The sequence below is a fragment of the Mytilus californianus genome, unplaced genomic scaffold (genome assembly GCF_021869535.1).
Source record: "Mytilus californianus isolate M0D057914Y unplaced genomic scaffold, xbMytCali1.0.p SCAF_7, whole genome shotgun sequence".
Lineage (NCBI taxonomy): Eukaryota > Metazoa > Mollusca > Bivalvia > Mytilida > Mytilidae > Mytilus > Mytilus californianus.
The window spans coordinates 72,436,372-72,455,861 of NW_026262723.1; the positions used below are offsets into that span (position 1 = coordinate 72,436,372).

The 19,490-nt window shown below is 31.9% G+C and overlaps 1 protein-coding gene across 2 annotated transcripts in view; it reads right to left on the bottom strand.

Moving 5' to 3' along the window:
• The window catches only part of LOC127709845 (uncharacterized), a 178,076-nt gene extending 159,124 nt beyond the window's left edge, over positions 1–18,952 (bottom strand). For both annotated transcript variants that reach the window (XM_052215515.1, XM_052215514.1), the window contains exons 1-4: positions 18,852–18,952; positions 17,387–17,437; positions 7,665–7,838; positions 523–654 (exon numbers count right to left, since the gene is read on the bottom strand). In XM_052215515.1, coding sequence (XP_052071475.1) covers positions 523–654; positions 7,665–7,838; positions 17,387–17,437; positions 18,852–18,891 — 397 coding nt within the window. In that variant the 5' untranslated portion in view covers positions 18,892–18,952. The remainder of the gene's footprint in view (positions 1–522; positions 655–7,664; positions 7,839–17,386; positions 17,438–18,851) is intronic.
• Positions 18,953–19,490: the final 538 nt, after the last annotated feature.

Consider the following 19,490-nt stretch of genomic DNA (forward strand, 5'->3'; position numbering starts at 1 on the left):
TTCACGTCAATAGATATAAACAATTCACCAAAGTTTCATGCAAATTGGTTTAAGCGTTTTTGAGTTATTGTCCGACATGTTGACGACGGACGGACAGACGGACGGACAACGGTATACCATAATACGTCCCGCAAACGGGCGTATAAAAATCATGCATGAAACTAAACTGAAATAATAATATTTACACATCCATTGGCTTAAGTGTACAGATGTCATAAACAGTCAAAGAAAACATGATCTTGAGTATAGTTCGTGTTTGCTTCAGAATAGAATAAATTTTGACAAAAGGATGATTTGCAGTTGAAAATGTGATTATTTTGTATATAATCAATGGCAAATGGAATAACTTTAAAATAAATTCCGAAATTCGACCTGGCGGTTCCTCTTATTTGCAAACACGTAAATCGTGGATATTATACCTCGATATACATGACGTCGTCCAATTAAGGTCGTCGATACAAACAAACTGCATTATAATAAGAATTTGACTGAAAACTTCCATTTTTTTCTTATTTAACAAACCTTTACTGTCCAAATGTTTTGTTTTGTTTGTATCTAGTCTAGTGTTTAAAACATGTGCAGATGATTCAGAACAAATCTTTTTCACATCAATTGTATCGGACGATGTTTCATCTTCTACACCCGTTCCATCATCTAAAATAGAGTAAAAGATGTTTTTACATCTATTGTCAAAGAAGTAGGGCGATCATTTGCATTAAATATTTGTCTTCATTGATTTACCAAGCAAGGACACATATTTTGCAAACACAAAAACGCATCAAAGATCACATGCTTATTATTTGTTACAAGTCATATTCCTGACATGGTACGGGCATTTTCTTTTGTAGAAAATGGTGGATTTCATTTAAGACTAAGTAGGCAATTTCGGATCCTAAAAATTTCCTCCTTAAGGTAGGTTTTTTTTCAAACTAGAGAGGTCAGTATTTCTTGACTTTAGATAACACATCAATGCACAGATTTACACACACATTTGTAGATGTATCTTATCAAGAACGATAGTGCATCTAATAAGGATACTTCTAGTATTTGTTTTTGCTTTAAAAAAAGGGGATGGATCATATTCCAATACATTTGTTTTCAATTTTTGTTTATTTATGTATGAAAATGTAAATAACATTTGATAGATAATATATTTGTTTTGTTTTTTAACTGTGAAAACAAGAGGAGTGTAGTGATTCTATCCTCAGACACAATAACCTAGCAGTGGATGCACATGAGACAACAGTCTAGGGAAATACGTTATCTGATGCAAATCATAAAATCTCCCTATATATAAACGAAAAACGTACACTGGAGAGAATTTACTCCAATAATCTCATAAATTATTAGTTTAATCCGGATATGAATTTAACGTCGATCACGATAATGATAAAAGCAGACGTTTAAGATCAAGTAAGAGTAAATGGGCTATGTAACAGATTATGGTAAATTTTGCATAAAACTTTGGCTCGTTGGTCTATAACTAACAAAGTAACGCATTTATCTCTTTTAACTTCTGAACTATTACTGATTGAATCCTATCAAAATAGATGCACATTTGGATAGAAAGCATACAAATGGGCAAACAACGTTCTTAAATATGTCTGAAAAATTATTAAATCTCCAAATACCAATGCATATATTTTTCTTCTTGATGATACATAACATTTTAATGATGTAAAATAATAAAAAGGTCACTGAAGTCGCATCACTTCGATGAATTTAAATTTCAATTAGCCATTTCAACTTTGCCTGTGGGAGTTGAAATTTTATTTTTTTAAAAATATCTTAATTTATCAACCGAGAAATTTAAGAAAAGTATGTGAGATACGCAATAAGGGTGCCGAGGCATAGAAGACTGAGCTAATGCTAACATATAGGGGCGAACAATAGACCATCAGTGGCATCGACCAAGTGCTAGAAAAGAAAATACAACTCATTAAATTTAGTGCCTCAGAACGCTTATCTCCCTCACCAGGAACGCTCAAACCCACAAATGTGTGCGTGTGTTTGAGAGAGAGAGAGAGAGAGAGAGAGAGAGAGAGAGAGAGAGAGAGAGAGAGACTGATTGTGTTCGTTTGCTGCGAGAGAGATAGAGTATATGTCAATGAGTTATATGAGTCAGGTAGAAGGAGTTGGTTAAATATATTGTCAGTGCCGACGCACAGACTTCTAAGCTGGTAATACTTTCGGGACTAACAGTCAACCAGCAGTGGTGTATCGACCCTGTGCTGGGAAATTAAACTAAAATGTTAATAAAGTTTGCGTCTGAAGCGCTTTTCTGGGTGTATCTTCATCAGAAATGCTCAAATCCAAAACATTTCAAACCAGAGATGTATAAATACTTTAATACTTGCGGAGCTAATTAGCCAAAAAGGACCAAAAGATAATAACCGATAATATTTGCTTAGATACCTCAACTTATAGTTCTATTTTTAACTCCCAAATGGTTTCTGTGGTTCATTGGATCCTATGTTTGACGCACTCGAAAAATGTAAAATGAAAAAAAAGTCACTTTTAAAAACAAAACTGAAATTATTTGAATAAAGGCTTTTCTTACTGAAATATGAAATTTAAAGGAATCTAACTTTGCCAAAAAAATCAAACAATATAAGATAAATATGAATGATGGATTTTTATTATAAATTCGTTTCTAATGAGTAATAATTTGTTGCACTGCCTTTTATTGGTAACGGATATTTTATCGGGTAAAATTAAAAGTTTAACAATCCAAACAGAACAATGTCATATTAATAATTGCGTCAAGACGGTTTATTTTGTTGCCTTAATATTTGTCATTATAGATTCTTTATTAAGGTATGTATCATGTATTAAGTATGCAAACAAACTCATCATAGATACCAGGATTGAAAATTTGTATTTGCGCCAGACGCGCGTTTCGTCTACAATTGATGTAAAAACTTAGAATCTAAGGTGTTTCTTCAGAATCATAGTTATACTATCACCAGGTGGCGCTTGGTTGTGTAAATCTATAACAATAAAAAGACACTTGGCTGTTTTACCACGTACGGTATGATTATTGTATAGTGTGGCTGTACAAACACTTTTTTGTTTGATTATTACAGGGAATGTTGTGCATATCAGATCTCTAAAGAACCTTTTCAAATACAATTTTCATTCGATTGATTGCTAAGGCCCATTTTACTTTATATTTGATATTTTACATTTTCTTTCATTGTCAAAAGAAAGTGTCCATTTAATTGTCATTATTGTTCGATTGGCTTTAAAGCCAGAACATTTTTTCCTACCTTTATATAGTGTATGGTATTTTTCTGTCATATTTTAATCGTCATACTATTTGCAGGACTTAATTAAAACACACACTCAAGATATCACATTGCACCTACACGACGTATTAGATATTTATAAGGTTAGCAGTTCTGTAATAGAAATGTTTTGATATTTTTCTTACGGCGTGCAAAAATTTGAAATTTCTCAACGATAACAGGTTCTACTGGTTTGATAACAGCTGAAGTAACAATGCTGGTCCAGTACCTTATTGTTTATAATAAAGTTATAAGTTGTCCATGTTTAAATTGGAATTTTTTTTTTTTTGTTCATTCAAAGGCTTCTACAAGTTATATATGTTGAAGTTTTGGCTTATACCTATTAGTAAACACGCAATAAAACATTACATGTAATCCTAAAATACGTACCAAGTAAGGTACAGTATTATGACCGCCGTCGTTCTTTTTTTTTGTTTGTTTTGATAGTCATTTACTGTTTGTTCTCGTTTGAATTTTTAAAATGATCCGTTCTGTTTCACGTATGTTTTGTTTAAAATGCTTGAGTAGTTTTGGACCATTTCTGATAAGTTCGCTGCAAAAAATAGAACCCTTAGGTAATAAACCGAATGTTTTCAAGACGACATCATTACATGGATTACAATCACTGAGTATTTTTGCCACGAATCAACTTTGCTAAGATCTATTTACAGTCCAGTCCTCTAATTGACGATTTTAGCTTATCGCCGAAAGTAGCTAATTTTTCATATTTTACTAGTGATGAAAATTCATAATTAGTGTTTCTGTGGGAGAAGAAGCTGCTCAGCCTTCTGAAGCTTTTGATGTTACCCTCGATATTTGTCTGTCCATCCCTTTTCTTGTGACCAGGGTGCTGTTCGTTGTTTTGAATTTACGACTTTGCATTGTCTTTTTGTTAATTGAATATATATTTTTAAATGATGCGGCGAAAACCAAACTGAAGATAATCATTGTAAGTTCTTTTTCTTTTATGTAGTTTGAATTAAAAGTAACTGTTACTAATCAGTAAAATTGTAATCTACTGGGCCCAGCATTTTTGAAAAATATTGTGTGGTACTATTTTTCTTTGCTATATAATGTTCATTATCACATAACTTGAGTTTGTATATATAGTATGTATAGATAAGATGTGTATTGAACACTCATAGAACAAATGCTCTATAATTTCATCAGAAGCCTTACGTACAAAGCTTTGAATCTTTTCGTTTCAATTTATAGAATAAGGTATTAGTTGCAATTATTCTATGCAAAAATTGTATAAAAAGATCTTAAATAAGTGTCATTACATGATTTTCCTAAAATACTGTAATATTCTGACCAATATGCAATTTACATACCTAGTGATTCCTCCCCTTGCAAGAACTTTTCAGTTGGCGGTTGCACATTTCTGTCAAAAAGATCTTTCCCGACGGGTGCCACATGTGGAGCCGTTTCTGCTGACCCTTCCGGAGCACCTGAGATCACCCTACGATTTTAGTGGGGTTCGTGTTGCCCAGTCTTTAGTTTTCTTTGTTGTGTTTTGTGTACTGTTTGTCTTTGCGTCTTTTTTTCGTTTTTTTGCCATGGCATTGTCAGTTTGTTTTCGACTTATGAGTTTGAAAATCCCTTTGGCATCATTCACCTGTCTTTTACAACCACTAGGTCGATGTCTCTGGTGTCATGAAATTACATCGCCTACTATGATATTAGGCACTGGATTATAAAGGTCTGACTTGGATATGAAACTTCTATTCTAATGACATTTTATACATAATTAGTTCTAAACATTGTTTTGTTGGTCAATAATTTATTGTTTTGTTTTTTAAGTTATTGCGTAATTGTCATTTGGATATTTTTTCTGTAGCAATTACTGATTTTCTAATATTATGTTCTGTAGACTATCAACTTCCTTCATATTGACATTTTGCAAGTGCTGTACACATTATTTTCAAAAGTATTCAACAATTTTAATGTGTTTTAAAAGAACACTCAAATTTATTTTTAAGATGAGTGAAATTTTTGAAAAAAAACTTGAAAACATATCAAGGGACACAATCAAAGTTGTGTAAATCAGATTCCTCTGTGAATGGAGCGGGTATCATCAGCCCAGTAGTCAGCACTTCTGTGTTGACATGAATTATCATTGATATGGTCAAAATTATAAATTATCTGTTTATAAAAACTTGAATTGTTCAAAATACTAATAATTTTCTACCCCAGGAATAAATTACCTCACCTGTATTTGGAAAAATCTTTCAAAAGTTTGGTTCCTGAATGCTCTTCAACTTCCCACTTTAAAACTAATTATGTATAAAATGTCATTAGGATAGAAGTTTTCATATCCAAGTTAGACCTTTTTAAAACAAGTGCCTTATATCATAGTAGGTGATTATTTTATTTCATTTTCATGACACAGACATTAAATAACTGGATTTGCTAAATTGTTTTACCAGTTGATCAGTTTGTAGATGTGAATACATACTGCAATTGGGTAAAACTTTTTAAGCAATTGGTATAGTAATAGGCTAAAGCCATCTGGATAAGCACTGTAAGAACGATATACAGCCGGGTCGTCAAGATGTTCGACTAAACATCTTTTCTAAAGTTCTTACCACTTTTCTTTCTACAGAAAAATTGTAATGAGGAATATTCAACCAGCGGTACCACTAAGATGTGAATTTTTTTTAAATTCTTAAGATCTACTTCAAAATCTGCATTCACAATCTTTACATTTTTTTCTCAGTATTATCAAAACCTTTAATTTTCTACGCTTTACAACACTTTTTCCCATGCTCAATTGAAAGATCGACTACATCATCTCTTAAACATAGCTTTTCTTACAATAATGGGAAACGTACAAACATATCTCTTGTTTTGGGTCTAGCAAAATCCCACTTTGTAAAGAGCCACACTGATTCTAATAACAAATACACCGAAGATAATATCATCAAAATGTTGGACTTTTTGAACGTCAACATATCTGTTGAGTTGAGTAGATTGATATTTCAGCAGAAAGTTTGTATTCCAATTGGTGCTAAATGTGCAACACTACTGGCGCTTACCCTGTTGACACACCCGGTCTCGTTCCATTTGGAGTTCATGTGATTACCTCGGTTTTTGTTTGTTACCTTGATTGTTTCTTTCTTATCGATTCAACCATTAACTACTGTCGTATTGATTTAAATTCTTTTCTCTTTAGCAAATAAATATAATATTTCGTGGCAACTCTTAATATAAAAGGAAATCAAACCTGCTTGACCTAGATTTCCAATTTTGATGAGATGAATATCGTCACCTTTTTCTGTTAATGTTTTTTTTTCTGTCCTCGCATTGTTTCGGTGAATCGGTAAGAATTTGCGACAACTGTGAAATATGAGCAGTTGTTGCTGATGATTTGTTGTTATCTTTTTGTGAAATATCATCCTCTGTAAATGTATTTTACAACTATCATATGTCAAGCTACTTTATAACTATTAGATCTAAATTAAAAAACACCGAATATGATAAATTCTCCTTCAAATAAATTTATACTTTTTGGTATATACGAAGGTGAAGAGGAGTAAGTGAGGGGGGAAGAGGGAAGAGGGAAGGGGGGGGGGGGGGGGGGTTCTAAACATATATCTTTTAAGCCTTCTCTCTTCTCTTGTTATCTTCTGTACAGCTCAAATCTGTCATATTTACATTGTTGAATAATCAAAGATTCAAAGTAGAAAAAAAATTAAGCGAATCTTCAAATACATGTAATCTGATATCTGTTAAGCACAGGTTTCACCAGCGAAGATGAAAACGGTCTACCTTCCAGGACACCTATAACCAACTAAGTTTCGATATAATGTAGGGTATAATGTTTTTGACCAGTCTGTCTATCTGTCCGTCCGTCCGTCCGTACGTCCGTTCGTTCGTAAGTCAGTCAGTCCATCCGTCAGTCCTGTTCTGAAACCACACAACATAATTTCATGAAACTTTGTAGATAGTACGGACATTCCATGTGGACGTGCATATCTACAGGAAATTATGATTCTGAAAGGTATCTATCCCCTTTAAACTTAGAATTTGGACTTAATATACAACTGCAACAGTTTGTCATCGCAAGTCCTCAAACCACACAAAAGAATTTCATGACAGTTTGTTTTGAATTCTGTTCTTATTTCCTTCTGTGAATTACATTGCCTAGAATCTATGCAGTCTTGTAGTCTGTTTCAAATTCCTATATTTTTTCTTTTTATTGGTTCGTTTGAACCCATTGTTTACATTCGAAAGGCTACAACACTATTTGTTCTTTCATTTAAACTCATTCAAAACTGTTTTTTTATAATTCTTTTTTTTGTTTGGGTCATGAAATACTTATAGCCAAAATATATGATATGTTAGTGCAGATTTTCTTTTAAGAGCAAAACTAACCTTTTTTAAATATATTTTCAAATGCGTTGGCATCAATGTCGTCTCCTTGTTCAAATTTTGAAGTTTCGTGATCTTCGCGTAGTCTTTGTGATTCTGAAAGAATTTGCGTCTTCTTTGTTATATCAGCAGAAGCTACTGGTGGTTTGTTGTCATGTTCTTGTAAAATACCATCTTCTGTAAAGTTTATGAATTTTCAAAATACAATATGTTTCTTTTTGTTTACTTTTACTCAAGCTTATGAATAAAAAATATAACTTAACTGAACGACGATGAAATTAGTATAAATGTACTAATGCGTTTGATGCTAGTTGACACAATAATAACACTATCGATATACAAATATTATATATTCTTCGCACTATAAATAAATGTGGAAACTTTCCAATCATTATACTTGTTTCAATACAAAATATACCCCAGCCTAATCTTATCCCTCGTAAAACTACACCTGAAAAAAAATCTGATAAACCTATCTGTCACATTAAGGAAATAACAAGTAAAAAAAATCAATCAAACTGTGTTTGATATGACTTAAAATTCGAAACACAAATTGAATTCGGCAAATCTAAAAGCAATGAATCATGTGTAAAGCAAATAATAAAGGAATTGTACAAACAGAAAACTAGGGTCAATGTCTATAATGAGGACACTACATAAATGACGTGATTCTTGTATGTCGTGATAACGACCAACCATTTCATTGCAACAGGAAATGCTTTGTTAATATATCAATTAAGGCTGTGTTTACTTTTACGACATATGGTCGAGATAGGCTTGTGTTCACGTAAAACTTGTTTAACCCAACCATAAATTGTGGCTGTAACAATTCAGAATATCTGGTCATGTTTGTTTGTACGTCTATTTTTTCGGACGAGTCGATTTTTGTGATTGGTGTGCTCTTTTGTACTTTCCAATATTATTATAATGGTTATTCCTGCTAACCTTTTTATATATTATTGAACATAACCCTGACAGAGTAGTTAATTTTACCATACTTATGTCTTATCAAAGGAGTCGTTGTAGTGGACACAAGCTCTTGGCAAGCAATCAAAATGGTAATGATTTGAAACATTCACAATACACAAAATCCCAATCGTCACTTTAGTGTTCAAACTTTCAAACGTTACTTTTAGTTTATTGGTGAGTGTAAGTCAAGATATGAAGCAAATCCTGCAGTTTTCGCATTGTCCTCAGTTGGAAGCTTATTTTGGATAAGTGAGATAGATTAATCTCCTTCACTTATTTAAGAAATATTTCCTACTTTAAACATAAAGGAAAGAAAAATCTATCTGAACGAAGTTTTCTGGAATCTCTAAAAGATCATGTTTACCTGATCCTTTATTACTTATGTTCCAAATGGAAAGACATAATATTCTGATCTATATGTTTTCTTTAAGTATGAAAATATTAAAGAATTAAGTTCGCTGAAAATAAAAAGTGTCTTATCTTCCCTCAACTCAATGCATAAGCATTTTAGGGTTTAGGTTAAAAATTTCATCAAAGATACCAGGATCATAATTTTGCACGCCAGACGCGCGTTTCGCTTTCGTCGCATAAATCATTATAATAATCATTAAAATATTTTTTTTAAGTTACGACAAACAAAATAAATATGTCTTCGATATGATAACTGCACTTGAATATTGAGATTTCGTTTATCGCTATATTATCGGAATTCCAATGGGGAATAACTGTGCACCACGTATTGCGGACTTGTTTCTGTATTGTTACGAATCACAATTTATGTCGAAATTCTGATATTTTGGCTCTCAATAATGACGACTTCAGTATGTACAGTAAAGAGGCTTCTCTTGTTTAATTTACTTTAAATAAAGCTGATACTAACAATGAACACTGCCCTTTCCTGGATCTTGATATATATATATCTAACGAGAAGCTTAATACTAAAAGTTACGATAAAAGAGATGATTTTTCATTTCCTATTGTTAATTATCCGTTTTTAGATGGTGACAATCCCGTGGCACCATCGTATGGTGTATATATATATATCAAATTGTTCGATGCTCTCATGTATGTACAACGTATTTGATTTTATCAAAAGAAAACTCTCTATTACTGAAAAATCATTTCGATATCAAAAACTTTTACTAAATTTTATCGTAGGAACAAGGACATCATTCGTAAATGTAAATCAACGTGCAGACATCTTATACGTTCAAGTACTTCACATCCCATCTTTCAAGTTTATTAAATACAAAACACAAAAATGTCAAGTCATTAAAAATGGCATTTTAGAGATTAATATTGATTCACTCATATGGTCTTTGCATCAGAAATAAACACATTTATTCTAAAATCAGTTGTTGGCATGCTACGGGTTATGTTCTTCTAGTATAATTTATGATGGCATGATACTAACGGGATAGGTTGTGGTTGATTTTCATATCAGTTTAATTGAGGTCTGGAACTGGCATGTCAGTAACTGATAGTAGTCCTTAGTTTATTTATGTTGATCATTGTCATTTTGCTTAGTTTCTTCTGTTACATATTATAACATCGGACTCGGACATCTTTTAAACTGAGTTTTACTTTGCGTATTGCTGTGTATTTGTTTATTCCACATTGGCTAAAGGTATAGGGGGAGGGTTGAGATATCACAAAACATATTTTACCCCGCCAAATTTTTTGCGCCTGTCCCATGTCAGGAACCTCTAGCCGTTGTAATTCTTGCGTGATTTTTAAAATTTTGATTCATGTGTATGTTTCGAACTTAACTTAATGTGGCGTTCATTTCGCTGAACTAGTACACATGTATATATTATTGTTTAGGGGCAAGCTGAAGTCACCTCTGGATTCGGGATTTTCTCGCTGCGTTGAAGACACATTGATGGATATGGGCTGTATTTTGTTCTTTGGTCGGTTCGTTGTCTCTTTGACACATGACCTGTTTCCATTTTCTATTCTATAAGCTTACCGTATTTATTGAGATATTGAAAAATCATACGACTCGGCAAGGGATATGTTAATGATGAGAAACGTGAAATTGACAATTTAAAAGTAGACATCATCACGTTCGTCATATGGTTTAGTTTGAAGTCGTCACAAGTTTACTTGGGATTTGTGCTATGCAATCACTCACTAAAATTTGGGTATTTGAGTGACTTGACATCATTAATAAAACTGAAAAATAAAATGTAATTACAAAAATACCGAACTGCAAGGTAAATTCATACACGGGAAATCCATAAAGACTCACAAACCAAATGCTCCAATATATCAAACGAAGGAACGACTGGAAAACAACTGTCATGTTCCCGACTTTGTAAGCCATTTTCTGACAAAAATGGTATGTTAAACCTGGTTTAATAGCTAGCTTAACCTCCCACTTGAATGACAGTTGTATAAAGTTCCGTTAAATTGACAAAATTATGTGAGCAACCCAAACAGACATTATTGGTTAATGAGACAATAATTAGGATCCAGCAGCCAACATTGTGTAAACATACATCATAGATATACGGCATTACTAAAATCAAATAAACCAAACAAACATATAATTAAATCTAACAAAGACGCCATAAGAATTTTTTTTGTAGCTGATAGTTATCTGGTTTCCTATCACACTCACCCGATAAAGTACAAATAGAGTAAAATACTAATACGAGAGTACACAAAATGAAAATAAAATTATAAAACTTTCATGCGTCCGAAGCGCCCCTCTGGATCTATACCTGTATCAGGATTGCCCAAATCCAAAAGTTTGAAAGCGGGTGTATAAATACGGAGCCATTTTTTAAGTTGTACGACCAAAAGGGACATAATAGTACACAAAAAAAGTTAAAGGGAGAACTGCAGAGGTAAATTAAATGATACACAACGTCGGCACCTAGAATCCATAACGCAAGACCATCCTATATCATTGTGAAGTTGACACTGAATACACTAAACCTTTCGATGAACTTTTTATGAAAAAAAGACAAGACGTTCTGTTACAAAACCCTGGCTCATCATTGTTTTGCTCAGATACCGATGACGTGTTGCAAAGTCTGAGTATTAACTGCAATCTTTGAATATCGTATGAATTTAGAAATGTATACTCCATACGCGGATGAAGTTGCTATATCGCTGCAAAGGTGAGGATATTAATAATTTCAAAATAGTAATCGTTTCGATTGTCATAGACTCTGGTACTGCGATGACCGCTAGAGTCCAATTCGTGATAAACATTGTGTTTAATTGTATGTCTAGAAATCAGGCGGAGTAAGTTGAAAAGTGTGGATTGTTAATGAAGACAATATCATCAATACATATGTATGTGAAATTAAATGATCTAGCTTCTTTGTTTTTCAAGTTTTTTTTAAAGTAACTGAAGGAAATCCGATTCATATAAAAAGAAGAAAGGGTCAGCAAGGGGAGGCGCTCAGTTGAATCTCATAGGAATGCCAAAAACCTGCTGGAAAATTCTACCTCCAAATTCAACAAATATGTTGTCAATGAGAAACACCAGCATACTGATCACTTGTTCTTCGGTGTAGCATGTTTTATCCTAGGGTTAATTTTTAACAAAATAACACGAATTGTACCCCAAAACAATAAATTTGGGGTTCATGGTACCCTTTTCACGACGAAAAGGTATGTTGATTATTTTTTAAGACGGGTTTTCAATTTTTCATGTGGTATATATGGTGGTGTAAGGGATGGAAAAATCGAAGGTTTTGATAGAATTTATTTCAAATTAGGACCGAGATTAAAAATTTTCCAGACGTTGTTAAGAGTTCTTTAGAATCTGCATATTATTAATGCCACTACGTTCTCATCCTTATCAAAAGTTATGTTTTGTACGTGGGATTACCCGAGTGTTCATATATTCCTAATTCTTTGATAAGAGACTCGTAGTAATTGGATTTACAGACAAAATCAATATTGCTTAAAGCTTTTTCTTCAGGAACAACAACATATTTAACGTGATAAGAGGATATATATTTCAGAGCTTCTTTGTCTCTGAATACGGGCTTTGGTCTATCATTCACACAACTTTCAATTTGTGGATTCGACAGTGTTTCAAAGACATACATGATTTCACCCATTCTGACAGAGTGTCTAGTTTAACTTTTTCTCGCTTTGCCCATGCTCTGACGTAGTCCTCAACAGAGTCCCTAACCGGGGTTATCTAAATTAAGGACCATGATATATAACCTTCCGGAGATGTGCATGTTAAATAATGTATAGATCACCAGTAGCTACTTCGCCTGAGGGGTTTTAAATATATGGAGAGTGCACGGGAACATTCCAATGTCAGAGGTTTTTTTAAGTATACTAAAAGTTTTCATACCTGGAGAGCAGTACACGATTAGCTATGGAATAAAATCTGTTTTAGTACCTAAAAGGACAATATTTAAACATCTCACTCGATGTTTAATTTTTTTTATCTTTAAAATACGGTTATTGAAAGGAGGTATAAGTGTTAATGGATTGTTTCTATTTTCTATATTTACGAGCTCTATAAATAAAATCGCTATGACAATTAGGGTGTGGTATCCGTTAGTAATACAATTTTGAAAGGTACAGCCAAATTGCCAAACCAAATATATGTTTCAATCGGAGTATTTAGTTTAATATATAACAAAAGCACTACCATAGACAAAACGATAAAGTTAAGTATTTACTTGATACGTCATAACCAAATTATAAACGACACTAATCTTCCAACTAATAAAAACATATATGCGTGTTTGTCTTTTTAATTAGTTATAACTGATTCATTAAATTGATTTTTTTTAAATCTCAACATATATCTAAAGAGGTAGTGTGGTAAATTCGAAATTGACTAGATCGTTACGGTCAATCGTATGGCATGCATTTATACAATGAAAGATCGTCAGGCCACACATTTATGTATTTTTTCATTACAGTGCAGGGGAGGACTGTCTCCTTCTAGTTTATAGTAATAACTATTCTTTAGAATAATGAAATAATAAAACTGAAACCTGTTGGAATCCTTTTTTTTTCATTTAAGTCCCCCCTTTCATCACAATAACAAAAATCATTGATGTGAAGTTAGCATGTATATATAGTGGTTCAGAACATGTTTTTATCTAATTTCCATGAATAATTTGTACATATTTTTCGATGATTTTCATTTGCGCTAAAAAAAAATTCGTTTGCGCAACACATCATATTTCATTTGCGACAATAATACAGTTGAATAGCAAAAATGATATTTATATATTTTCACTATTCAATTTATATTATTTATCTCTTCCGTTCTCCTGCATAACATGTTATCCCTTGTCACCACTAGGAGGTTTCTAAAAAATGTTACTTATAAGGTTAAAACACAATATCTTCAGCTTTGTTTGCCTTATTAAAATATGTATGTCCTAATCTGTTGTCACAGTTATATATAATTTAAAAATAAGAAAATGTGGTATGATTTCGAATGAGACAACTATCCACCAGACTATCCACCAGATACCAAATGACGTAGATGTAAGCTAATGAGCAAAACCCATACCGTATAGTTAGCTATAAAAAGCCCGACATGACAAAATGTAAAATGATTCAAACGAGAAAACCAACGGCCTGATTTATGTATAAGATTTGTCTCTATTCTTCAATACACTGGATAATATGTACGTCTTATTATAAAAAAATGCGGATTTATTACTTTCTGATTGAATTATGTCCATCTTATCACATTGAAAATGTCAACACTTACAATTTCATTCCCAGGTGACAGAAATGTTTGAAAAATCAGTATGAACTCTCTTAAATTCTCAGGGCGTACCCTTCAAAATTTCTTATACGAGCCTCATATTCAAAATACAATCTACATCGGAATTTAATCTTCATTTATGCTACCTTAAAAAAATTTTGCAAAATAAGTATTGAAATTTTGGGACAAATGAAATGAAATCTTGTGGCTCAAATGAAATAAAATCTTGTAGCACAAACTAAATGAAATAAAGCCAGCTGAAGCAAATAAATTAGTTTTTTATGACAATAGAACAAAGTGTTATAGGCTGTAATAATAGTTCTAATATTTAATAAAAATGAACAGCTATCTCAACACGAAGGTTGCCATGAAGCGTAGGTTTTTCTTTAACTTACTTGTCTAGGTTCAATGATATTAATATAATACTGGATCTGTCAGAGTTCAAGGTAAATAACATAGTATAGTTTAATGTAGATAAACTGTATACCGCCATCTTGGATTGTAAAATAGCAGTACACAATCGGTCTAGTTCTTTCCTTACATTTGCAAGTCTTGAGACAGATTGGAAATTAATGTGTAAGACTGTTTATTTAGATAAAGAAAAATAAAGGATTTGTGGCATTTTATAGACTGTTTTAACAAATACCAAATATTTGTTTTTGTTAAAATCAGTTTTTAAAACTTAGCCATTTAACTGGAAATAACTCTTTAGTAAATTTTTATATAGAATGTTAATGAAATTTTCATTTTTTACTTGTAGCAAGAAAATAAGTTCGGTAACACCATTTTTTTCTTTTTATTTTCTTTAGGTCAAATTACAGTAAATCGGCGATGTCCCAGATTTTCATAAAATTTGGAATACAATTTTCGCTCGTTGAACTATAACTGAAAATTTTAAAAATATTGCATCAATTTGCAAACAATATCTGAAATATTACTGATTGAAATCTTTCAAAATAGGCGAACATTTGAATAGAAAGCACTTAAAATCGGCGATCAAATCTCCAATTTCAAATCCATAGATTATTCTTAAAAAACTATATACATAAGTTTCCGTTTGAATGATGTAAAATAATATTAGGGTCACCGACTTTATTTTAACGGTATACATCATCCAAAGTGGTGTTCTAGGTGAAAAAAATTACCACAAAATGTCGAAATAATCGTAACGTCATCGCGTTGTAGGCCGTAAAATGTCGATTTGTTTACGTTTTTCACTACCAACTAGGTGACAGATTGATTAATAGACCATTAACGAAGTCGGTGACGATATGAATATTTTATATCATTAAAATGGAAATTTATGTATCAACAGCATATAGTGTTCAAGAAAAATCTATGGATTTGAAATTTAAGACAAATTTAAGAACGTTTTTGTCGATTTTATGTGCTTTCTATACAAATGTTCACCTTTTTTGAAAGGATTCAATCAGTAATATTTCAGAAAATTAAAGAGATAAATTCATTATTTTTTCGATTTTCAGTTAAAGTTTACCAAAATCTTTGACATAGCCTATTTACTGTTACTTGACCTTAAACATATTATAAAATCTGTCTTCTGATTTTTTTTAAATCAATCATAGATTTCTTTGTATTCACAAAAAGCGTTTTTTCATGAATAATCTATGCAAAATTTTGTAATTATTGCACGACGTAGCTTTAAAAATAGCACGGTGACCCAAACTTTTTATTAAATTTTTGAAAACAGCATAGTAAAATTTTACATTTTTGTCAAAGTATAAGAAAATTCTATCTGAGGAAATATATAGCGATGATCCACCTTAAAATGATCGTTTTGGAATGTAAAATTCTTAAAACTTCATTTGCAAATAAAACAGGGTTTTGTTGAAAAATCTCTTAAGTCATTGATTTTCGATTCAAGTGGCCTTCATTTTTTTAAAAGTTAAAATAACAAATATATCTAATGTTTTCTATTTATATCAACTTTACATTGTATCACCTACTATGTGCATTATTATTCTACTTAAGAAATCATGACATTTTGATATGTTGTTTACCATGTACAATCCTTATTTATATATTGGTGGAGTGCAAGGTAATTTATTCTTCGCTTCGAACAACATCTCTGCGTTTGGTTTCTTGAACTTCCCGGGCTAAACCCTGGACTTTTCGGAGAGTGACCAACACATTAGCATATCGATATATACAGTGCACCGATGTATTTGTACAAAGACTCGGACACTTACATGTATCATAGCAGGGTTAACAGATCTGTACATGTAAATTTGACCAGCTACCTTTAACATGCAGCCGCACAGGTTCTGCATTTATTGTATTCAATCTCAAATTACTAAATATCTTTTGTTCAATTTATAATTCCCAAGTATAAACTGAAAAATTTGGTAACATATCGACCCAGTCAGCATTGATTTAATTATTTATCCTTGTTCATGCGATCCCTCTGTGGTCGTATAATGGTATAATTTGTTGATAGGTTTGGGTATCGTTGTTTTCATTATCTTCTGTAGACACTTTTGATATAGTAGACCAATTTTTTCTGAAAATTTATTTCAAACATTTTCTAAGCAAGTAACGGTAGTGCTTTTTTTTTTTATTAAGATTCGAACCCCCTTTGCCTCTGAAAATGATCCAAAAAGGTGAAACATACTCACATGTTTTGATCTTGTTGATGTATAACATTTTTTAATCAGATATAATGCGTGTTTATTCTTTGTATTCTTTTATTTAATACTTGTCCACAGCATGTCATGTCAATAAATTTGAACTACATATGGTTTTAACTGAAAGACTTTAACGTCTTTACTGATTTTTTTTAATTCTTGAAACCATATTTTAACTCGGCCATGATTTTAAAATGAAAGTAGTAGCCATACTTTTCATCTAAAATGGACCAAAGTGGCTAACACGTGACTATATCAACAATGTGCCGTGTTCACGTTCGCTTTTAACATACGTTTTTTCAACTTAACTTTGCAAATAAGCTGAATCTAGTTGAGCTATTTTTCATTAAATTATATTTGGAAATGCTATTATAAGTATACACAGACAAACAATCAAAACGTACTTGTTTCACCAGTAGCCGTGTCGTTGCTATCGTTCTGCGTCCATCTCAACCCTGGAAAATGACAATGTAGTTACAATACATGTAGTAGAGCATATTAAATCCAATAATCACGTCTCTTCTGTAAAGTATCATACTTATAGACGCGCTTTTCTGGATTTATCTTCATTAGGAGCCATTTAACCAAAACATTTGAAAGCTAAAAATGTATAAATACATGAATACGTGAGGAGGTGTTTGAACAAAAAGGCAAAATATACGTAGTATAAAAAAGACTAGATAGATCATTCGAAGTTCAATATCGTTAGTTTGATTTAAACGTATGATTTATATTTAAATTAGTAAGCACGTCGAGTGGTCTACCTCCATTAGGTTCGCTAGAGACCAAACCAAAGAATCAAGCATTTTAGAACATTCAAACCCAATAAATCTGACCATTAAAGCCACAGTAGTCAAAATTAACATAACCCGAGGTAGTATCAGTCTTAGCTTAAGTAGTATTCAGGTTATTTGTATAGGAATATTTGGACACATACTAAAACAATTGAGATAAGATCATGACAGACAGATTATTTGCAATTCAAGAACTTATAATTTTTGGAAGGGCAAATATTATTATACCACCCTCTGTCTTCGAGATACGTTTAAAGCAGAAGAAGATAACAACATCAAAGACATTACCAAACAGCGTATTCATATTGCGAGGGCAATAAAAAGAATAAGATGATTGTGAGTTGTTTTTAAAATTATAATAACGTTCAAGAATTGTATGCAAGAAAAGTTATGTTTGCACAATCTATTGATATATAATATTTGCCTTTCAATTACAAACTTGACATTAAGATGTTTTGAAATTAACTTCATCTTGTGAGTGAATAGGTGAATTGACACTTCAATAAACTTTTTCAAAATAACGATAATTATCATAAAAGTAGTATTTTGAAGGGTGCGTTCTTCCTGGTTATTTATTGGTGACTATGAACTGTCATAATATCCTGCTAGTTTGGAGTTATATTTTACTTGTATTGATATGTGTGAGAAAATATTGAGCTGTATACATTGGATATATTACTTTGAAGTAATATTGTGTTCTAAAGCATGTTTCCTCAGAATTGTTGAATGAAAAGCCTTAATAAATACTAGGTTTTACTGAGTTCATATATTTGGTGACATTATTGTGTATATTTATTACATTGAACAGTTAACATAATGTATTGCACTTGCATACTAGGAACGTTTGTATCCTCAACAGAGTTTTTACATCTCTGTATTCTTATTTTTGACTAAAACAACTGCCGGATTGAATGGATATGCAAATGGTGAAATATTGAACTCATTTCTCCTATTTTTAGTCCGAGTTTTATCATATCCGTTAGTAAAACATTGATAGACATAGAACTTTTAATGCTTATAAAATGTTAAAATTACAACTCTCTCCTGCTCGTAAGATAAATAAAGTAATACATACAGCTTGTGGCAAATTGCCTTCCCTGTCGCAAGTAATTCATGTTATGTTCCTCGTCAGCCGCCGGTTAAAACCTGTGCAAAAATAATGAAATTGAGACTGTAGTGATTTAACTGCGTAAAATATTTTACACATAAAGAATGTATGTTGCTCGAAAACTCAACTGTAGGTTTATATAATCAATACAAGATTATATATCTTACCTTGAATTATTAATGTCATACGTTATGAATATTATTTCCTCATTTTAGAACTTTTAACTTTTGAATGGGTATTTAAAAGCTACATTAAAATTCATTTTCTAATATTTTGCTCAACAATGAAAGAAAAACCTAGCAGACGTTATCATTACAAATTCTAATAAGGAAGCGAATACAGATTGAATCCATAAGTTATATCCATATTTTTTCGTTTTCATGGATGACTTTTATTTATTTTGTTACAAATAGTGTACTGACGTACAGGATTTTTGAATATAAAAGGACAAGGTGCGATAAGGTCTAATTTGGCCCGATTTTTGTTAATATTGTTTTATTCATGCATGACCTCACTAAAAAGGCACTTATACGCGTTTTCGTGAAATATCTATACATTTTAGTCATGTTAAGGTATACTTAAAGCACATGCAAGTACCAACTAAAT